Here is an 18,636-nt window from a genome sequence, read left to right as displayed (position 1 = left end):
AGTGTGTCTGTCACACACACACAAGTGCGGACTCTCTGATGAAATAATGATGTGTGGTTGCGGCTTGTGCAGGTCATGATCAACAGCAACATGCCGGTAGCCTCACCCTGCTCGACCATGCTGGAAGTGGACTCCCCAAGCCTTCTCCCAGACCACACCAAAAACTTCTTTGACTACGCGATAGGCGAAGCTGAGGAGGTGTCCTTTTACCCCATGGACAGTGTGGACACCAAGGCGGGGACCGGCCTCGACCCGACTGCCAATCTCCTGACTGAAAGCTTCATAGCTGTGGACGACATGGAAGACCCTTACACAGTCACGGCTGAAGAAGAAGCCAAGATGGTCGTCAGTGTGGTGGGTGCAGAGGAGGAGGTAGGGATGGAGGTGGCGGGGGCGGGGGCGGGGGCGGCGACCACCATCACCATCCCCGTCCCCATCCCCACCACCGCTCTGGAACTGGTGATGGAGGACGGGGAGCGCGTGCAGCTGTCTCATACCGATCTCGGGACCTCCTTGCTGGAGGCCAACCTCCCGGCGCCCCTAGGGTCCCAGCCCGTCGCCCCTCCCTCCTGCCCCCCTACCCCTCTCGCCACCGCCACTCCAGGCCCTTTCTCCCCCCAGCCCTGCCACTCCACCACAACCCCCACCCCCACCCTCCATCCACCCCTTCCTGTCACTCCAGCTGCAGTGACGACATGTCCTCCTCCATCAGTGACGTCAGCACGCCGGGCATCAGCGGTGTGACGTCAGGCGAACAGTTCGTCATCCCGCTGCCGGCGGACGACAGAATGGCGGCAGCGACTTTGACGGCGTTGGAGACCTGCTCCCTGACTCCCCTGATCAAAGAGGAACTGAAATACACCATCCAGAGTCGCCGTCTGGCAGCTGGGAAGCCGGAGTTAGTGGTGGATACCTCGATCCCTGTCCGACAGAAGAAAGTGGTGAGTGAAAACAACCATCAGACTGAATGGGAAGGAAAGGAAAGCACAGACGCACGCACGCACGCAGACACACACACACGGGCGGGAGGTTGGAGAGAAGAAGGAAGCAGAGAGACGACGGAGAGGAAGAGAGCGGCAGGAAGAGAGAGAGAGGGGGTGGTGGTGGCGGGAGGAGAGAAGAGGGGAGAGAGGGGGGGGGGAGAGGAGAGAGAGAGGGGGGGGAAAGAGGGGTGGCGGGAGGAGAGAAGAGGGGAGAGAGAAGGGAGGGGAGAGAAGAGGGGAGAGAGAGAGAGTGAGGAGGGAGAGAGAAGGGAGGGGAGAGAGAGAGTGAGGGGGAGAGAGAAGGGAGGGGAGAGAGAGAGTGAGGGGGAGAGAGAAGGGAGAGGAGAGAGAGAGTGAGGGGGGGAGAGAGAAGGAGGAGAGAGAGAGTGAGGGGGGAAAGAGAGAGTTGGGAGAGAGAGAGTGAGGGGGGAGAGAGAAGGGAGGGGGGAGAGAGAGTGAGGGGGGAGAGAGAAGGGAGGGGAGAGAAGAGGGGACAGAGAGAGAGTGAGGGGGGAGAGAGAAGGGAGGGGAGAGAGAGAGAGTGAGGAGAGGGGAGAGAGAAGGGAGGGGGGGAGAGAGAGTGAGGGGGGAGAGAGAAGAGAGGGGAGGGAATAGGGGAGAGAGAGAGAGTGAGGAGAGGGGAGAGAGAAGGGAGGGGGGGAGAGGGAGAGAGAGTGAGGGGGAGGATAGAGAGAGAAGAGAGGGAGGGAATAGGGGAGAGAGAAGGGAGGGGGGAGAGAGGAGTGAGAGGGGAGGGGAGGAAGAGAGAGGGGGGAGGAGATAGGGGAGAGAGAGGAGAGTGAGGAGGGGGAGAGAGAAGGGAGGGGAGAGAGAGAGTGAGGGGAGGGAGAGTAGGGAAGGGAGGGAGAGAGAAGGGAGGGGGGAGAGAGAGTGGGGGGAGAGAGAGAGTGAGGGGGGAGATAGGGTGAGAGAGAGGGAGGGTAGGGGAGAGAGAGGGAGGGGGGAGAAGGTGAGGGGGAGAGATGAAGGAGGGGAGGATAATAGGGGAGCGGGGGAGAGAGAGTGAGGGCGGAAGAGAAAGTGGGAGTGAAAGAACGATAGACTGAATGGAAGGAAAGGAAGCAAGAGAGACGCGACGAGAGCAGAACACACACAACACACAAAACACACGGGGAGGGGGGAGGGAGGGGAGTGTGGGGAGAGAAGAAGGAAGCAGAGAGAGGGGAGAGAAGAGAGGGCAGGAAGAGAGAGGAGGGGTGGTGGGGGGGAGGGAGAGGAGAGAGTGAGGGGGGAGATAGAAGAGATGGGAGGAAATAGGGGAAGAGAGAGTGAGGAGGGAGGAAAGAAGAGAGAGGGAGGGAATAGGCGGAGAGAGAGAGTTGAGGGGGAGAGAGAGTGTGGGGGGCGAAAGAAGAGAGGGGAGGGAAATAGGGTGAGAGAGGAGAGTTGAGGGGGGAGAAGACGAGAAGAAGGAAGGGAGAGAGAAAGAAGAGGGGGGAGAGAAGAGGGGGGAGCGAGAGAGAGAGTGAGGGGGGAGAAGAAGAGGGGGGGCGAAGAAGAAGATGAGAAGCGGAGAGCGAGAGTGAGGGGGGGGGGGAGAGAGCGTGAGGGGGGAGCAAGAAGCAGAGGGGGGAGAGAGAGAGAGAAGAGGGGAGAGACGAGAGAGAGATGAGGTATGGATTCTTTTTTAAAGTCTAGAATTTTTCATCCACGCGGGTTTTTTTTTAATTTTTTATTTTGTTTTAATTTTTTAAGTTAAAAAAAAATTAGTTTCGTTTTCTGTCACCAGTATTTCTTCAATTCACATACTATGTGTATTGATATCGTGTTTCGTTTACTTTTGTATGTTGGTTTCATGAAGTTGAATTTCCCGTGAATCAGTTCTCTCTCTCTCTCTCTCATTATATATATATATATATATATATATATATATATATATATCATATTCGCGTTCAGTTTCATGATCCGGTTTATGAGTTATTATTATTTTGTGGTGATGCTGGTGGTAGGGAACAAGGGCTATGATTATTGCTTTCTGTCTGTGAAGTTTTGTGACGATTCCAGTTGCTGGTTGAAGTTGGGCTGATGCTGTGTGTTCATGTGTTGTGTGATGGCAGTGCTGGTGTCAGTATTGGGTTTTTTTGGTTTGTTTTTTCGTTATACAGTTGTTAATTAAGGACTGTGTGTGTGTGTGTGTGTGTGTGTGTGTGTGTGTGTGTGTGTGTGTGTGTGTGTGTGTGTGTGTGTGTGTGTGTGTGCCGTGGAAGCTGCGATACGTAGACTAGAAATGAGTGTGTGGAGGAGGGGGGTAGAGGAGGTGCAGGGTAATGTGTGTGGTGTGGTGTGGTGTGTGTGTGTGTGTGTTGGAGCTCATGTACGTTTATATGTATTTGACTGTGCTTTCATATCTGTGAAACTGCATGCTTGGTGCATATCTGTTATGCATGCGTGGGTGTATGTGTGAATGTGTGTCTTCATGTTTTACATTTATTTGCTTATTTATCATCATTGTTGTCTTATTTATTTATTTACTTATTATTATTATTATTATTACTACTACTGCCTTTTTTAATATTATAATTATTATTTATTTATTTATTTATGTAAGCTTATCTATTATTTATTCACCTTTTTTTCTCAAGGCCTGACTAAGCGCGTTGGGTTACGCTGCTGGTCAGGCATCTGCTTGGCAGATGTGGTGTAGCGTATATGGATTTGTCCGAACGCAGTGACGCCTCCTTGAGCTACTGAAACTGAAACTGTTAATTAAGGATGGTGGTGATGGCCACAGTGAGAGGTGCGATGTGTTGTTTGATTGTTTAGGAACATTGCATTCTTTTCAGTGTGGGTCAGGAATTAGCCCATTCCAGTCTCATTTTTCACTCGTTTGGTTGCCGTACTTGTCTGCATTACCCCCCCTCTCTCTCTCTCTCTCTGTCTCACACACACACACACACACACACACTCTCTCTCTCTCTCTCTCTCCACACACACACACACACACACACACACACACACACACACACACGTACAAACGTGCTCGCTACCTCTCTCTTTTGTCTACACACACACACACACACACACACACACACACACACACACACACTGAGCTTCAATTTTACACAAGAGATAACACACTGTGTACTATCTATGTCGTATTTCTATTTAAACGCATAACTTAAAAAAATCGAGATGTGTCGAATCGGAAACCGGCAGTTGCAGTTGTGTTCGCTACTTGAATTGTTTATTTATTTATTTAGATTCTTTCTGTTTGTGTGCTTACGCAGTCACCATAGCGACCTTAATCGATAACTCTTAGTTCAGGGGACTCAGGGGAGGGAGGAGGGGGAGGAGGGGGTAAGGGGGAGGCGGGGGGCGTGTAGGGTGGGGGGAGGGGGGACTTGTGTTGTGGTGTGAGGTTGCCGTGTAGGAGAACGTGTCAGTTTTCTCTTAGCGTGATGTGTGTCAAGGGAACTCAGTCAAGCGTGTCCACCACTGAGCAGCTTGGGGGAAAGGTCGCCTCAGGCCCAGGTGGCAGTAGGATACATGTACCTGGATACAGTTGTTTGTTTATTTGTTTGTTTGTTTTGTTTGTTTGTTTGTTTTCTTTTCAGCCTACCAGTATCAGTATCAGTAGCTCAAGGAGGCGTCACTGCGTTCGGACAAATCCATATACGCTACACCACATCTGCCAAGCAGATACCTGACCAGCAGCGTAACTCGACGCGCTTAGTCAGGCCTCGAGGAAAAAAAAAAATAAAAAAAATAAAACCAAATAAAATAATAATAAATAAATACATAAAATAAATTAATAAAAACAATAAATAAATCCATTAAAAAAAAAAAAACTTTTACTACGACTAATAATATTTGTAAGACGCAAAATCTTGATGAAGTTAACTCTAAGTGCGCGCGCGCGCGCGCTCACTCACACACACACACGCACACACACACACACACATACACACACACAAACACACAAGAAAAAAAAAAAGTTTGGAGATAGGTCTACTGCAGTGTGATATGTTGTGGTGTGGTGTGGAGATAGGTCTACTGCAGTGTGATATGATGTGGTGTGGTGTGGAGATAGGTCTAATGCAGTGTGATATGATGTGGTGTGGTGTGGAGATAGGTCTAATGCAGTGTGATATGATGTGGTGTGGTGTGGAGATAGGTCTACTGCAGTGTGATATGTTGTGGTGTGGTGTGGAGATAGGTCTACTGCAGTGTGATATGATGTGGTGTGGTGTGGAGATAGGTCTACTGCAGTGTGATATGATGTGGTGTGGTGTGGAGATAGGTCTAATGCAGTGTGATATGTTGTGGTGTGGTGTGGAGATAGGTCTAATGCAGTGTGATATGTTGTGGTGTGGTGTGGAGATAGGTCTACTGCAGTGTGATATGTTGTGGTGTGGTGTGGAGATAGGTCTAATGCAGTGTGATATGTTGTGGTGTGGTGTGGAGATAGGTCTACTGCAGTGTGATATGATGTGGTGTGGTGTGGAGATAGGTCTAATGCAGTGTGAGCCAATGCAGCAAAGAGGTGTACTATCAATGGTATCTCCACTGCAATGGCAAATCTTTTACAGCTTAGTCTTTTGTCAGTGAAGGACTGTGACTCACTCGCTAACTAGGAGGCAAAATTGCACTGGCTCTTAGTGCTGCAGTCTTGGGGGGCTATAGTTGACCTTTGGGAACCATCCCAACGCCGACTATCCTAAAACCCTCTTGGCCGAGAGAGTGGGGATGTAACTTGGGCAAGACACTCTCCTCCACTATAATCATAATTCTAGCCCAGATAGTCGGGACAGCAGTTGTCCTCCTCTGCTGTTCTGATGGTCATTAAGTCGGACACGACGGACTGTCATATATAAAACAGCTCAGTTGTAGCAGCACGCCCAACGGTCATTCTTGACCCGGCTTTAATGGTCAGTTTGGACCGCCCCAAAGAGATAACACGATACATTCCGAACGGGTGAGCCGCAATAAAAAAACAATTATCTTCCCAATGAAAAAGTGTCACTCTACAACTCACACACACACACACACACACACACACACACACACACACACACTTGTCTATGTAAAATGCGCTGGACCACGCGGAGAGGACGAGGTGAAATGTGACAACTTGCCAAGAAGAAACAAAGCATGCCATATAAACTGCAAGGCAAGACATCACGATGGTGGCTTCAATTTTCCAATGGCTTTTCTCGGGTTTTCTTTCAGTAATTCTCGGAATGCGGACGGCGTTCCCATCCATTAGTATTAGTCCTCGGTTCTCGGTCGTTTCACACCTGTCCAGTTTCTCTCGGACAAGTCTGACCGCAGGGTTACTCACGAAACAGCCTGTGTTCCAGAGCCTGCGCGCGCGCACACACACACACACACACACACACACACACAGAGAGAGAAACACACATATATACGCAGGCACACACACACACACACACACACACACACACACACTCGAACACACACACACACACACACGACACACACACACACACACACACACACACACAGCACACACACACACTCACACACACACACACACACACACACACACACACACACACACACGCACACACACACACACACACACACACACACTGTAACATTCGGCACATACACACACACACACACACATACACTCTCTCTCTCTCTCTCTCTCTCTCTCTCTCTCTCTGTCCCTCCCTCTCTCTCTCTCGGAATACACACACACACACACACACACACACACACACACACATGCACACACGCGCGCACACACACACACACACACACACACACACACTGACACACACACACACACACACAGCTTCTGCATTTCATTGATAGAAAAACTAGGCCTTTCGTGCCCATTGTTGATTTGCAAGTTTGAATGCGGGGCATGTATTTTATTTTATTTTATTTTATTTTTTACCACTGGTTTTATCAAAGGCCCGTCATAACGCATTTTTGGTGGAGTCTTCTTGTAATTGGTATTCCTTTGACCCAAGAACGCTCCTGGGTTTCTTATTCCCGTCAAATATATCACATGAATTTTTTTTTTTTTTTTTAATCTGTGGATGTGAAACCTTACAAATCGTTTTGGAATATTTTGCTGCCCTAGGCTTGTAACTAGTTCACACACAGTATACTTCTCGATGGGAAACCTTACAAATCGTTTTGGAATATTTTGCTGCCCTAGGCTTGTAACTAGTTCACACACAGTATACTTCTCGATGGGAAACCTTACAAATCGTTTTGGAATATTTTGCTGCCCTAAGCTTGTAACTAGTTCACATACAGTATACTTCTCGATGCGAAACCATACAAATCGTTTTGGAATATTTTGCTGCCCTAGGCTTGTAACTAGTTCACACACAGTATACTTCTCGATGGGAAACCTTACAAATCGTTTTGGAATATTTTGTTGCCATTGGCTTGTAACTTGTTCGCGCACCACGGCATACTTCATTCAGTAAACACAACAGGCCTTGTGCGAATAGTTAGGTAAATAAGGGGTCGATGGAGCGAGCTTAGCGAGCCAGGACTGGTTACGAGGCTCTCCAATAACCAGCAAGTTTGTTTTCGGTGTGTGTGTGTGTTGTGTGTGTGTGTGTGAGTTGTGTGAGTGTGTGGTGTGTGTGAGAGAGAGAGAGAGAGTGTGTGTGAGTGTGTGGTGTGTGTGTGATGTGTGTGTGTGTGAGTGTGTTTGTGTGCGCGCGTGTGTGTGTGTGTGTGTTGTGTGTGTGTGTGTGTGTGTGTGAGAGAGAGAGAGAGAGAGAGAGAGTGTGTGTGTGTGTGAGTGTGTGTGTGTGTGTGTGTGTGTGTGTTGATTACTGAACACGGTCGTCATGACAAAGTCGGCCAGCTCGACAACACAGGGTGTAATGGGTGAACGGGTGGTGCGCTTCTAACTGACGGGAATGCGCTGAGTTGGCAGGGTGGGCTTGGGGCTATGTGTTGTTGTGGTGGTGGTGGTGGTGGGGGGGGAGGGGGAGGGGCAGGGGAAGGGAAGGGAAGGGGAAGGTGGATTCACGCCACCGGCTACCTGTGTATTTGTCTCACTAATAACTAGGTATACGGCCTGCATGCCTACCTTGGCAGCAGGGCTTCTCAAACCACAGGGTCAGACTTGGCAGAGGTGTTTTTTTTTTTTTTTTTTTTTTTTTTTTGTCATTAGGGTTTACTGCCCCCCCCCACCCCCACCCCCCCCACCCCCCCACACACACACCCTCCAAAACAAAAACAACAACAAAACCAACCAACAAACAAAAAACAGGTTTCGCTTTTTTGAGGGCAAGGGTCACTCTGGAGTTAAGAACTCAGAGAATCTGCATTATATTTTCCTTTAACCCATCTCGCGATTTATCATCTATAGATTTTGATTGGTGCAACGAGTGCCATTGATGATTTCCGGGGTGGGGTGTGGGGGATAGGGCGGGGTGGGGGCTGGCGTGTGGGGGGTTGGGGGGGGGGCGGGGGGGGGGGGGGCGTTGAAGTCAGTTTTTGCGCTGCACACACGACAAACGGCAAACGCTTGTTATGTCAGTAAAGCGATACAACAACGTTCCCCCCCAACCCACTCCCCCCCCCCCTCCTCCTCCCGCCCCCTGTCTTCCTCCACACCCACCCACCCCAGGATAAAAACAACAGACACACACACACACACACACACACACACACACACACACACACACACACCATCAACAACAACAATTAACAAACGGTAGTGTCCACTCTGAAGAATATCAGTGAGTCAGTGGTGTAATGATTACCGGACCCCGGCAGTACAACCCCGACTAGCAAAATTCATATAATTATCAATGTTTCGAAGAACACGTCACGTTTTAATTAGAACACCTTACATTTAGTTTAGTTGTGTGTGTTTTGTTGTTGTTGTTGTTTTCTTCTTCTTCTTCTTCTTTAGCCCTTTATTGTTTTGTCTATAAACCTTTCATTCACGGTTTTCATGACAGATAAATATGATTCTAATTCTGATAATTATGATTCACACACACACACACACACACACACACACACACACACACACACACACACACACACACACACATACACACACGCACACACACACACACACACACACACACACACACACACATACATACATACACGCGCGCGCTCGCAAGCAAATTAAACAAAACAACCTTCACCTGCAATGTTACGTCACAACAACAATGACGCAACGTGGCTCACAAACCACAGTAATTGACGTTTCAGATGACGGCAGAGGAGAAGGAGAGGGCGCTCAAACGAAGGGAGCAGAACAGAATGGCGGCTCAACGATTCAGACAGAAGCAGAAAGACACTGCTGATGTTCTTCTCCGGGTGAGTATATATGATAGTCAGTCGTGTCCGACTATGACCATCAGAACGGCAGAGGAGGCAACTGCTGTCCCGACTATCTGGGCTAGAATTTGATTATAGTGGAGAGTGCCTTGCCCAAGTTACATCCCCACTCTCTTGGCCAAGAGGGTTTTAGGACAGTCGGCGTTGGGATGGTTCCCAAAGGCCAACTAGCCCACAAGGCTGCAGCACTAAGAGCCAGTGCAATTTTGCCTCCTAGTTTGAGAGTCATAGTCCTTCACAAAAGACTAAGCTGTAAATGGTTTCCCATTGACTGGAGAAACCATTGATGATACAGCGGGTGAGTACTGTCCACAGTAACAACTAGATGGTCACCTGCTGCTGCTGCTGCTGCAGAAGGAATAGTGGAGTGATGGCCTAGAGGTAACGCGTCCGCATAGGAAGCGAGCGAGAGAATCTGAGCGCATTGGTTCGAATCACGGCTCAGCCGCCGATATTTTCTCCCCCTCTACTAGACCTTGAGTGGTAGTCTGGACGCTAGTCATTCGGATGAGACGATAAACCGAGGTCCCGTGTGCAGCATGCACTTCGCGCACGTAAAAGAACCCACGGCAACAAAAGGGTTGTTCCTGGCAAAATTCTGTAGAAAAATCCACGCAGGAAAAAATTAAAAAAAATGGGTGGCGCTGTAGTATAGCGACGCGCTCTCCCTGGGGAGAGCAGCCCGAATTTCACACAGAGAAATCTGTTGTGATAAAAAAGAATTACAAATACATAAATACAGATATCTAGATAAAGATATATTTCTTAAACTGTATAAAGCATTGGTTTGATCACAAGTGGAATATGGTAATATTGTGTGGCACCCAAACCTCAAGAGACAATTATATTAGCTAATGATTTTTTCCTTAGGTTAGTGTCAAGGCGTCTTATTCATCGTTTGTTTGAGCATGCGAAACTACAAGAGTTCAGTCAATACATCATCATTCAAGTCAGAAAAAAAAAGAGGAAAAAGAAATCGACTGTGCCAAACCCACGAAAAGCAATAATCTGCTTCAGTCCACTCCAGTTCAGTGTGAGGAGGACTGAAATGGGCTTTGCTTGGGTTTTTTGTTTCTGATCATTATTATTCAAGCTGTTTGAACATGCGAGACAAACAGGTATGTGTGCAAACAGCAGCTGTAGAATTGTTCGTAATAATTACTAAATTACCCTAACAGAGGACCGTCAGCTTTGACCATTTGGTGACAACTGTAAACAGTCCCCATCGCAAGTGAAACGTTGATAGTATAAAATGTCTTTTTACATCAGTAAACTCATACATAAGTAAAGTGTATGGATACAGCAGCAGTAACATCAGCAGCAGACCAACAGTGACAGCAGTAGCAGTAGAAAAAAAAGTAGCTGTAGTGGCAGCTGTACCAATAGTAGTTACTAGTATCAGCAGGAAAAGTAGCACTAGTTGTAGTGGCAGTGAAACAGTTGTGCTTATAATGAAGAATGGGATGGAACACATCAGTCATTTGTCCAAGTATCCATTCCCATGGCCGAGTTTACAGTATGGATCCAACCCATTCCCACCCACTCAGTAACACTAAAAGGCGTAAGACCAGCATTGATAGGGGCAAACAAAAAAACAAAACACAAAAAAGTAGCAGTTTCCAATTCTTCTTCTTCTTCTTCTGCGTTCGAGGGCTGCAACTCCCACGTTCACTCGCATATACGCGAGTGGGCTTTTACGTGCATGACCGTTTTTACCCCGCCATGTAGGGAGCCATACTCCGCTTTCGGGGGTGTGCATGCTGGGTATGTTCTTGTTTCCATAACCCACCGAACACCGACATGGATTACGGGATCTTTAACGTGCGTATTTGATCTTCTGCTTGCGTATACACACGAAGGGGGTTCAGGCACTAGCAGGTCTGCACATATGTTGACCTGGGAGATCGTAAAAATCTCCACCCTTTACCCACCAGGCGCTGTCACCGCGATTCGAACCCGAGACCCTCAGATTGAAAGTCCCACGCTTTAACCACTTGGCTATTGCGCCCGTCGCAGTTTCCAATGAACTGTGAACGGGTAGTGCGGAGAAACGGAATTTGTACGATACTGGGAACATTCTTCCTATCTTTACTGATCTTCTACATCTGTACACTCCATCGCGACAATTTGCGGTCCTCATCTGACACTCACCTTCTCCGTATCCCAAGACCAGCGGGCCAACATTTCATTCTCTTTCCAGGCCCCCGTCCTCGTGGAATAAGCTCCCTCTTTCCCTCCGCAGTTCGGTTTCTCTGTCATCCTTCAAAATCTTCTCTTGAAAACAACTCTTTTCACATCCTGATTGGCATCTCTGTTTCATTCCTCTCCAGTTTGTGTGTCTGTTCTGCGTGTGCGTCTGTTGTGTGCGTGATAAGAGAATGGCAAAATCGTGGTGGAAGTGGTGACTGTCCCTTGATGCCTGTGCTGTTTCGTCCAAGTATACTTGTCCTATATGTATTCTTGTTTTTGTAAGCGCTTAGGGCTTTGGTAAGATTAAGCGCCATAAATGCCTATTATTATTAATAATGGTTGTTGTTGTTGTTAATATTGCCTATACGCCACTAAAGCCGTACGGATATGTGGATGTATATATATATATAGTATGTATGTATGTATACCACTCATCCCCCCCCCCCCCCCAATCCCCCTTCGTGATCAAGTTATCTTGCAAAGGACAGCTAGAGGGAATACATGCATATATTCATTGCGTAGATCATAACCATAGTTGCAGAGGTTTTGTCATTGTCACCAAGAGATCAACTAACGTCACACCAAAATCAAGATCAACGGCAGCATCAGCAGCAGTATTTCGATGCGGTAGTTCTAAATGCTAATGGTCCTTGCTTGCAAAAAAAAAAAAAAAAAAAGCGTTCACACTTCACCTTTTTCTTTACAAGAAAATAAATGATAGAATTAAACAAAATGCGACAATGGAGTTCAGTAAATGGCATAAGTTTTAAAAAAATATATATATCCCTTTTAAGCTTCATTGGTAGCCAGATTTTTTTTTTTTTTTTTCGCATTTACAGTACCCCTTCTCCATCTTTGTGTGTCTCACTATCAGCCATACCCTCTCTCTCTCTCTCTCTCTCTCTCTCTCTGTGTCCACAATGGACATGTGGCCTTTTTTTTTCTTTTTCTTTTTTTTCTTTTTTTTTTCTTCTTGTTTTGTATATTCTCACAAATGTCAGGATAGGGGCTGTTGGCCTGAGTCATTAAAGTCGTTCAGCGTGTTCTCTCTCTCTTTCTCTCTCTCTCCCTCTCTTTCTCTGTCTCTCTCTCTCCCTCTTTCTCACTTTCGCTTTGCGCCTTAGTTATTGTGGAAGTCATCTGTTATGAATGCACGTAGTGTGTGTAGTAGATTATTTGATCTGGCACGAGTTTATTGATCTTGCCGCGTGTGCCAGTGTGGGGCAGTTAGGAGGTTTGAGCAAGTGTCTATCATTCATCTGTCGTCTTCTCTCTCTCTCTCTCTCTCTCTCTCTCTCTCTCTCTCCATGCTAGATTCCATGATCGGATTCCGGTCAAGGACATCGCCAGCATACGAAAATAATGTCTAAAGCTAGAGCTTTTATTTGATCAGACACCATGATAGTGGCGACATCTGAACATTTTCTTCCTATAAATAATGGTGATGGGGGGAAAATTTGCTTCTTTTTTTCTTTTTCTTTTTTCCTAAAAATACAACCACCCATTCCCAGCAGACTGCGTAGTTCCACAAACTTATATAGTAACACGTAATGCTGACTCCTGTAGTCTCCACCTTTCAGGAACATTACGATGCGCATGAGCGTCAGCCTTTGGTCTTCCGGTTTGAATTATAGCCGCCACACACACACACACGCACATACGCACGTACGCATACACACACACACACACACACACACACACACACACACACACACACACGCATATATACCCGTTTACCGATTTTCTAACTCTCACGTGAATTTACGGATTTGATTCCATTGTGATAGTGACATGTCGTCATCGTCAGCTGATACTGACTCGGAGAAAACCCACAGAGCTTACACAACACTATGATGTCATGTGACTAAGGTGCTGAAATTGGAAAGGCTGAAATACTGTCGGTTTTGAATAACTGCACCGAAACCGATTCAACCATACATTATGAAAAGTAATACATTAAAAAAAAAAAAAATTAATAATAATAATAATAAAGGGTGTGTGTGGGGGGGGGGGGGGGTGGATTACAAAAAGGGCACTTTCACTTCACGCTTGTTTTGCGCATATATATATATATATATATATATATATATATATATATATATATATATATATATATGCTGGTGTTGTGTTTCAGTGCAGATGGCTTTCTGAATCGCTAAATAGATCTATACATCCATCAGTTCGGTTGTTTCTGTCCAAATAACCAGCTTTTGGAGTGTTTCCATTATTACAAGATCTAATCTGACAAGTTAATTCTTTTGTTTCACGAGAATTTTTTTTCTCTTTTTTTTTTATGCAGACATGTAATTTGACAACATACAACACACATTGAAGAGTATTTCGTGATTCACTGAAACGTTTTGAATGGAAAAAAAAAATCATTTTCTGACACTGACACTGACTTAATATGCATCATATATTATATTATCATAGGATATTATATGATTATTATATGCATTAAAAGACATGATTAGGGGACTACAGACAAGGAACTTAAGCATGCTGGAAAGAATCATTATTCAAAATGCACTTTGATGAATCAGGAATGTATTTTAGGGATGTCAGTTTATTATTCGTATTCGCACCATATGGTTTTTTACCTGTCGTACCAATCTTTCTGTGCGCGCAGACACAGACACAACATTCGTACATATGCAGTGACACATACTGAGAGTCCGTCAGTCAGTCACACACACACACACACACACACACACACACACACACACTACACACCACACCACACACACACACACACTGCACACTACCCCCCCCCCCTTACCCCTCCCCCGCCCATCCCCCCCCCACACACACACATACATTTTGACGCGAGGCTACGCACGCACGCTCGTAACCCCCACCCATAAGAACGCACGAATGCGTGCATGTGTGTGTATGTTTTTTTGTTGTTGTTGTTGTTTTTGTAACTGAGCAAATACTCGCAAATAATATTTTTTCCCCTCCTTTTAAAATCAACTCACATCACTTGCAGTTTAGTACGTTCTCCAGAACTAACTTGTTTATTCACCGTTAGAAATATTGGAAGTGAGTTTAAAGGTGTTGTTTTTGTTTGTTTTTTTTTAAAAGAGAGAGAGAGAGAAAGTGAAATAGAAGTTTAAGAGGTTATGAAGTCAATAACTGCCACCACACAAACACTGACACGCACTGTGTGGTACACAGATTTTCGACAACCAAACTAAGTGACACCATGCTTGAAGTGATCAAACGTTGACGCCTTATAGTCAGTCGTGTCCGACTATGACCATCAGAACAGCAGAGGAGGCAACTGCTGTTCCGACTATCTGGGCTAGAATTTGATTATAGTGGAGAGTGTCTTGCCCAAGTACATCCCCACTCTCTCGGCCAAGAGGGATTTTGGACAGTCGGCATTGGGATGGTTCCCAAAGGCCAACTAGCCCACAAGGCTGCAGCACTAAGAGCCAGTGCAATTTTACCTCCTAGTTTGAGAGTCATAGTCCTTCACAAAAGACTAAGCTGTAAATGGTTTCCCAATGACTGGAGAAACCATTGATGATACAGCTCTCACTTTGCTTTTGGCCCAAATGTAAACTTATGTCAAACTGTGATATAAGCCGAGTGTTGGGCCAACACCACTAATCAGACTAACGCCGTGCACACGATCAGTGGCCTAATACATGCACGTCCCTCAGTCCGCTCATTGATTAGCAGCGGTCAAGGACGCTGACCAACTTAACCCAATACTACACGTGTAGCCGAGATATGATTGATGATAATTATGATAGCTGCCTTTGCTGTGGCAGCATGCGTCTCTCACCGTTCACGACAGTAAACTGTTCCTTTTTTGTATGTGTGTGTGTGGGTATCGCGTTTACCATTCTCCTCTGATGTCAGATGTTGCTTTTGTGTGTGTGTGTGTGTGTGCGAGAGAGAGTTCTTTTCCCACAGTTCATTCCACGTTTAAATCTGTCTTTCTTCAAATAAGAGGGGTTTTTTCCCCCAACGAAACTGACATTTCTTTCAGACTTTAAGCAATGGTGATAATACCAATGACTCCGCGAACCGCGGCAAAGACGACATCAGTAATGATAAAGCCATCTCCACAGCTAGTAATGACGATCTTTTGCTTTCTTTCTTTTCTTTTCTTTTGGGGGGTGGGGAGCAGGGGTGTGTGTGTGTGGGGGGGGGGGGGGGTGGTTAGAGGATCTATAAGCTTGGGCAAACGAAAAAAAGAATCTTTGTTGGACTGTCAACAGTCAGTAGTTCGGACATGGTTTCCATGGAGGCGAATGACCCAAATGCGAAACAAAAGAACGGAAAGTATGGTAACATAGTGTCTGTATTCATATTAAATGTTTTCTAATTTCTATTTTTTAAGATGAAATAAATGATCTATTCATTCGTTTTTTTATTCGTTTTTTCTTTTTCTTTTTTTAAATTTTATTTTGTTAATCTATTTTTCAGTTGTATATTTATATATTATATATTCTTTCTTTTTTCTTCTTTTTTTTTTCTCAAGGCCTGACTAAGCGCGTTGGGTTGCGCTGCTGGTCAGGCATCTGCTTAGCAGATGTAATGTAGCGTATATTATGGATTTGCCCGAACGCAGTGACGCCTCCTCGAGTTACTGATACTGATAGTGATACTGTGTGTCGTCCCTGTTTGCAGAAGTGTCAGAGGATGGAGGGATCCAACACGACCTTACGGGCCGAGATCAGACGTCTGGCCCGGGAGTGCCAGGAGCTGAGGCAGCTGCTCACCTCCCACCTCCTCGTCTGCCCCAAGGTGAAGGTGGCCAGGTGAGGAGGGGGGGGGGAGGCCAAGGCCACAACCCCTTCCCCTCTGAAATAACCCAGGTGACCGATCACGACCACGACCGAACCGTTCGCCTCCACCCACCCGCCTCGATCGACCGTGACCGTTCGTTGCACTGCATGTCAGGACACGGGACTGGGCATGGACATGGCTCGTCAGCGCCAGCTGAGTGAGCACAGCAGCCAGGGCCTTGGGTGACCGTTAATTAAACTGAAAGCTGTGTGCCTGTTGGGTGCCACAGTCCTTGCCAAACGTAACAAGTGTCTGTGTAGTGTGTCTGCTGGCATGGTATTGGGCTGACATGTTGTATTTTAAAGGACAATAGCTGGCAGCAAGAGACTGTGTTGTTGTTGATGATCACGACTTTGACTCACAGCAAAAGAAAGTTTTTGTTGATCCGTTTTTTATGAACTGATAGAAATAAAGAAATCGTCAGTTAAATAAACTGTGTTGAATGCCGAACTGTCTGACTGACATGAAGGTGGTTCTTTGAAAGAAGAAGCGGAAGGCATGTTCATCAAAATGTTCTTAAACCGGAAAGAAGCCATCTTGCCTAACAAACAGGGATCAGATTTGTTTTCAGGGTATTCGTGTATAGTAAGAATCCGAGGACACATTAGTTTTCAGGGTCGTCATATAATTTTCTCAGTGTCTCGAGCATTGCAAAAATGCCCAGAGTGTTGGTTGAGTAATTGTAGGGTGTATGGCAGTTGCTAAATTAGCGTAGGTTACGTGATTTAATTTACTTTGAAGGTTAATTATAAGATGAGTGTTGGGATGCGTGCCGGGCTTGCAGGTTGATAAGACAAGTGAATTGGTTACGACAAAACAACTGAAAATCATAGCTGTATTACTTGAATTTTGATTCAATAATTCATTTGGTTGTTTTGTTGTTGTTGTTGTTGTTTTTTGTTGGTTTTTTTTTTTGTTGTTGTTGGTTTTTTTGCTTGTTTTTCTTCTAATATTTATTTATTTATCCATGTCATTGTTCACAAGTGATGGGTGCACGTAACATTTATCATTTTCTGACAGTCTGATCATTTGTCACAACATGCATGCCTCTCTCTCTCTCTGTCTGTCTCTGTCTCTGTCTCTCTCTGTGTCTGTCTCTGTCTCTCTGTCTCTCTCTCTCTTCGTGGGGAAAGAAAGGCTCAATTTGATATTCTGTGATTGTACCTCCTTATGGTTGCTATGTATATATAATTATTATGTCATTGGAGAGCAAAAAAATCACTATTATCCTTATTATCAGCTTTGTACATAATCAGCCTGGTACATTTTTAAAAGCTTCATTGTAGATGAGCAAATAAAGATCAACTCAGTCTTAAAGTATCTGTTGACGAGGAACAAAACGTTCTCACTGATCTGTTGTGACCCATGTAAATAATGTGTGTGTATTCACGTGAGCGCTCGCAACAGCGCGTGCAAGTGAATGCATTCAGGTGGTTGGGTGTTCGTTATTATTATTGTTGTTGTTGCTGTTGCTGCTGTTACTGTTGAGCTTAAAATATATATCAATATACTTTCCACATTAAATGTTGAACTATGATTAAACCATGGCTGAGGTCAAGAGTGGCTGATTTGTATCCGTCTTTGTGAAAAACGAAAATCACACGCGGCGAACGTGACTATGTAGTGTGTTAAACAACGGATGCATGTGTTGTTTTTTTTTTGGGGGGGCAATATTTGGTAGGAGGACACTGTGTTCACCATCGTTCATATTCATCATTATATATATTTTATAATATTCATTTTTATTTCAGTTTGTTTTTGGTTTCTCTTAGTTGCTTTACTTTACATATAACCGTTCACGTTTTGAACGTTGGCCTGATAAGGATCACATGGTTACGCGCAGATCCTGCGCACATGTCGCCACTGAAGTGGTTTGAGTTGAGGAACGCGGATGTTGTTCACGACATGAGAACGATGTCGCTTGATCCGGTTGCGCCGAAAGGCCTAACCCTACTACACAGCACAAAACAGCACGCGGGCCTGTCTCCCCCCCCCCCCCCCCCCCACTTCCTTTGTACATCGAAATGGCGTTTCTTTTCCAGGAAGATCTGCTGCCCCCCCCCCCCCGCCCACTTTTTCCCCCCCTACTTTTTTTCTTGCATTGTTAGCTGGCTGGGGATTGGGTTCTTTACTTATAGGATTGTATCCCTGTCGTGCCTTGGTTGCACATTGACGTCAAACTTAACGACATATGTCTGATGCTGATAACGCAGCTTTAACTTCTACTTGCAAAGAAACAACAATGGAACGATAACGGCAACACACACACACACACACACACACACACACATATGTAATATATATATATTCCATCACTAATACACCATCACGACTTAGGTGA

The 18,636-nt window shown here is 45.7% G+C and overlaps 1 protein-coding gene across 1 annotated transcript; it reads left to right on the top strand.

Moving 5' to 3' along the window:
- The first annotated feature begins 552 nt into the window (after nt 1-552).
- On the top strand, nt 553-18,319 carry LOC143281605 (cyclic AMP-dependent transcription factor ATF-3-like). The gene is made up of 3 exons (XM_076586850.1): nt 553-941; nt 9,174-9,281; nt 16,137-18,319. Exons 1-3 carry the CDS (start codon nt 696-698, stop codon nt 16,269-16,271), a joined length of 489 nt encoding a protein of 162 aa, XP_076442965.1. The 5' UTR covers nt 553-695; the 3' UTR covers nt 16,272-18,319.
- Nucleotides 18,320-18,636: the final 317 nt, after the last annotated feature.

Source organism: Babylonia areolata, chromosome 4, assembly GCF_041734735.1.
Source record: "Babylonia areolata isolate BAREFJ2019XMU chromosome 4, ASM4173473v1, whole genome shotgun sequence".
In the NCBI taxonomy this organism is placed as follows: Eukaryota; Metazoa; Mollusca; class Gastropoda; order Neogastropoda; family Buccinidae; genus Babylonia; species Babylonia areolata.
This window is presented reverse-complemented; position numbering and strand designations above follow the sequence as displayed.

Coding starts and splice junctions, on each gene's coding strand:
- LOC143281605 (XM_076586850.1), top strand. CDS start 696: ATGTCCTCCTCCATCAGTGACGTCAGCACGCCGGGCATCAGCGGTGTG. Junction 942..9,173: donor CTGTCCGACAGAAGAAAGTG/GTGAGTGAAAAC, acceptor TTGACGTTTCAG/ATGACGGCAGAGGAGAAGGA. Junction 9,282..16,136: donor CTGCTGATGTTCTTCTCCGG/GTGAGTATATAT, acceptor CCCTGTTTGCAG/AAGTGTCAGAGGATGGAGGG.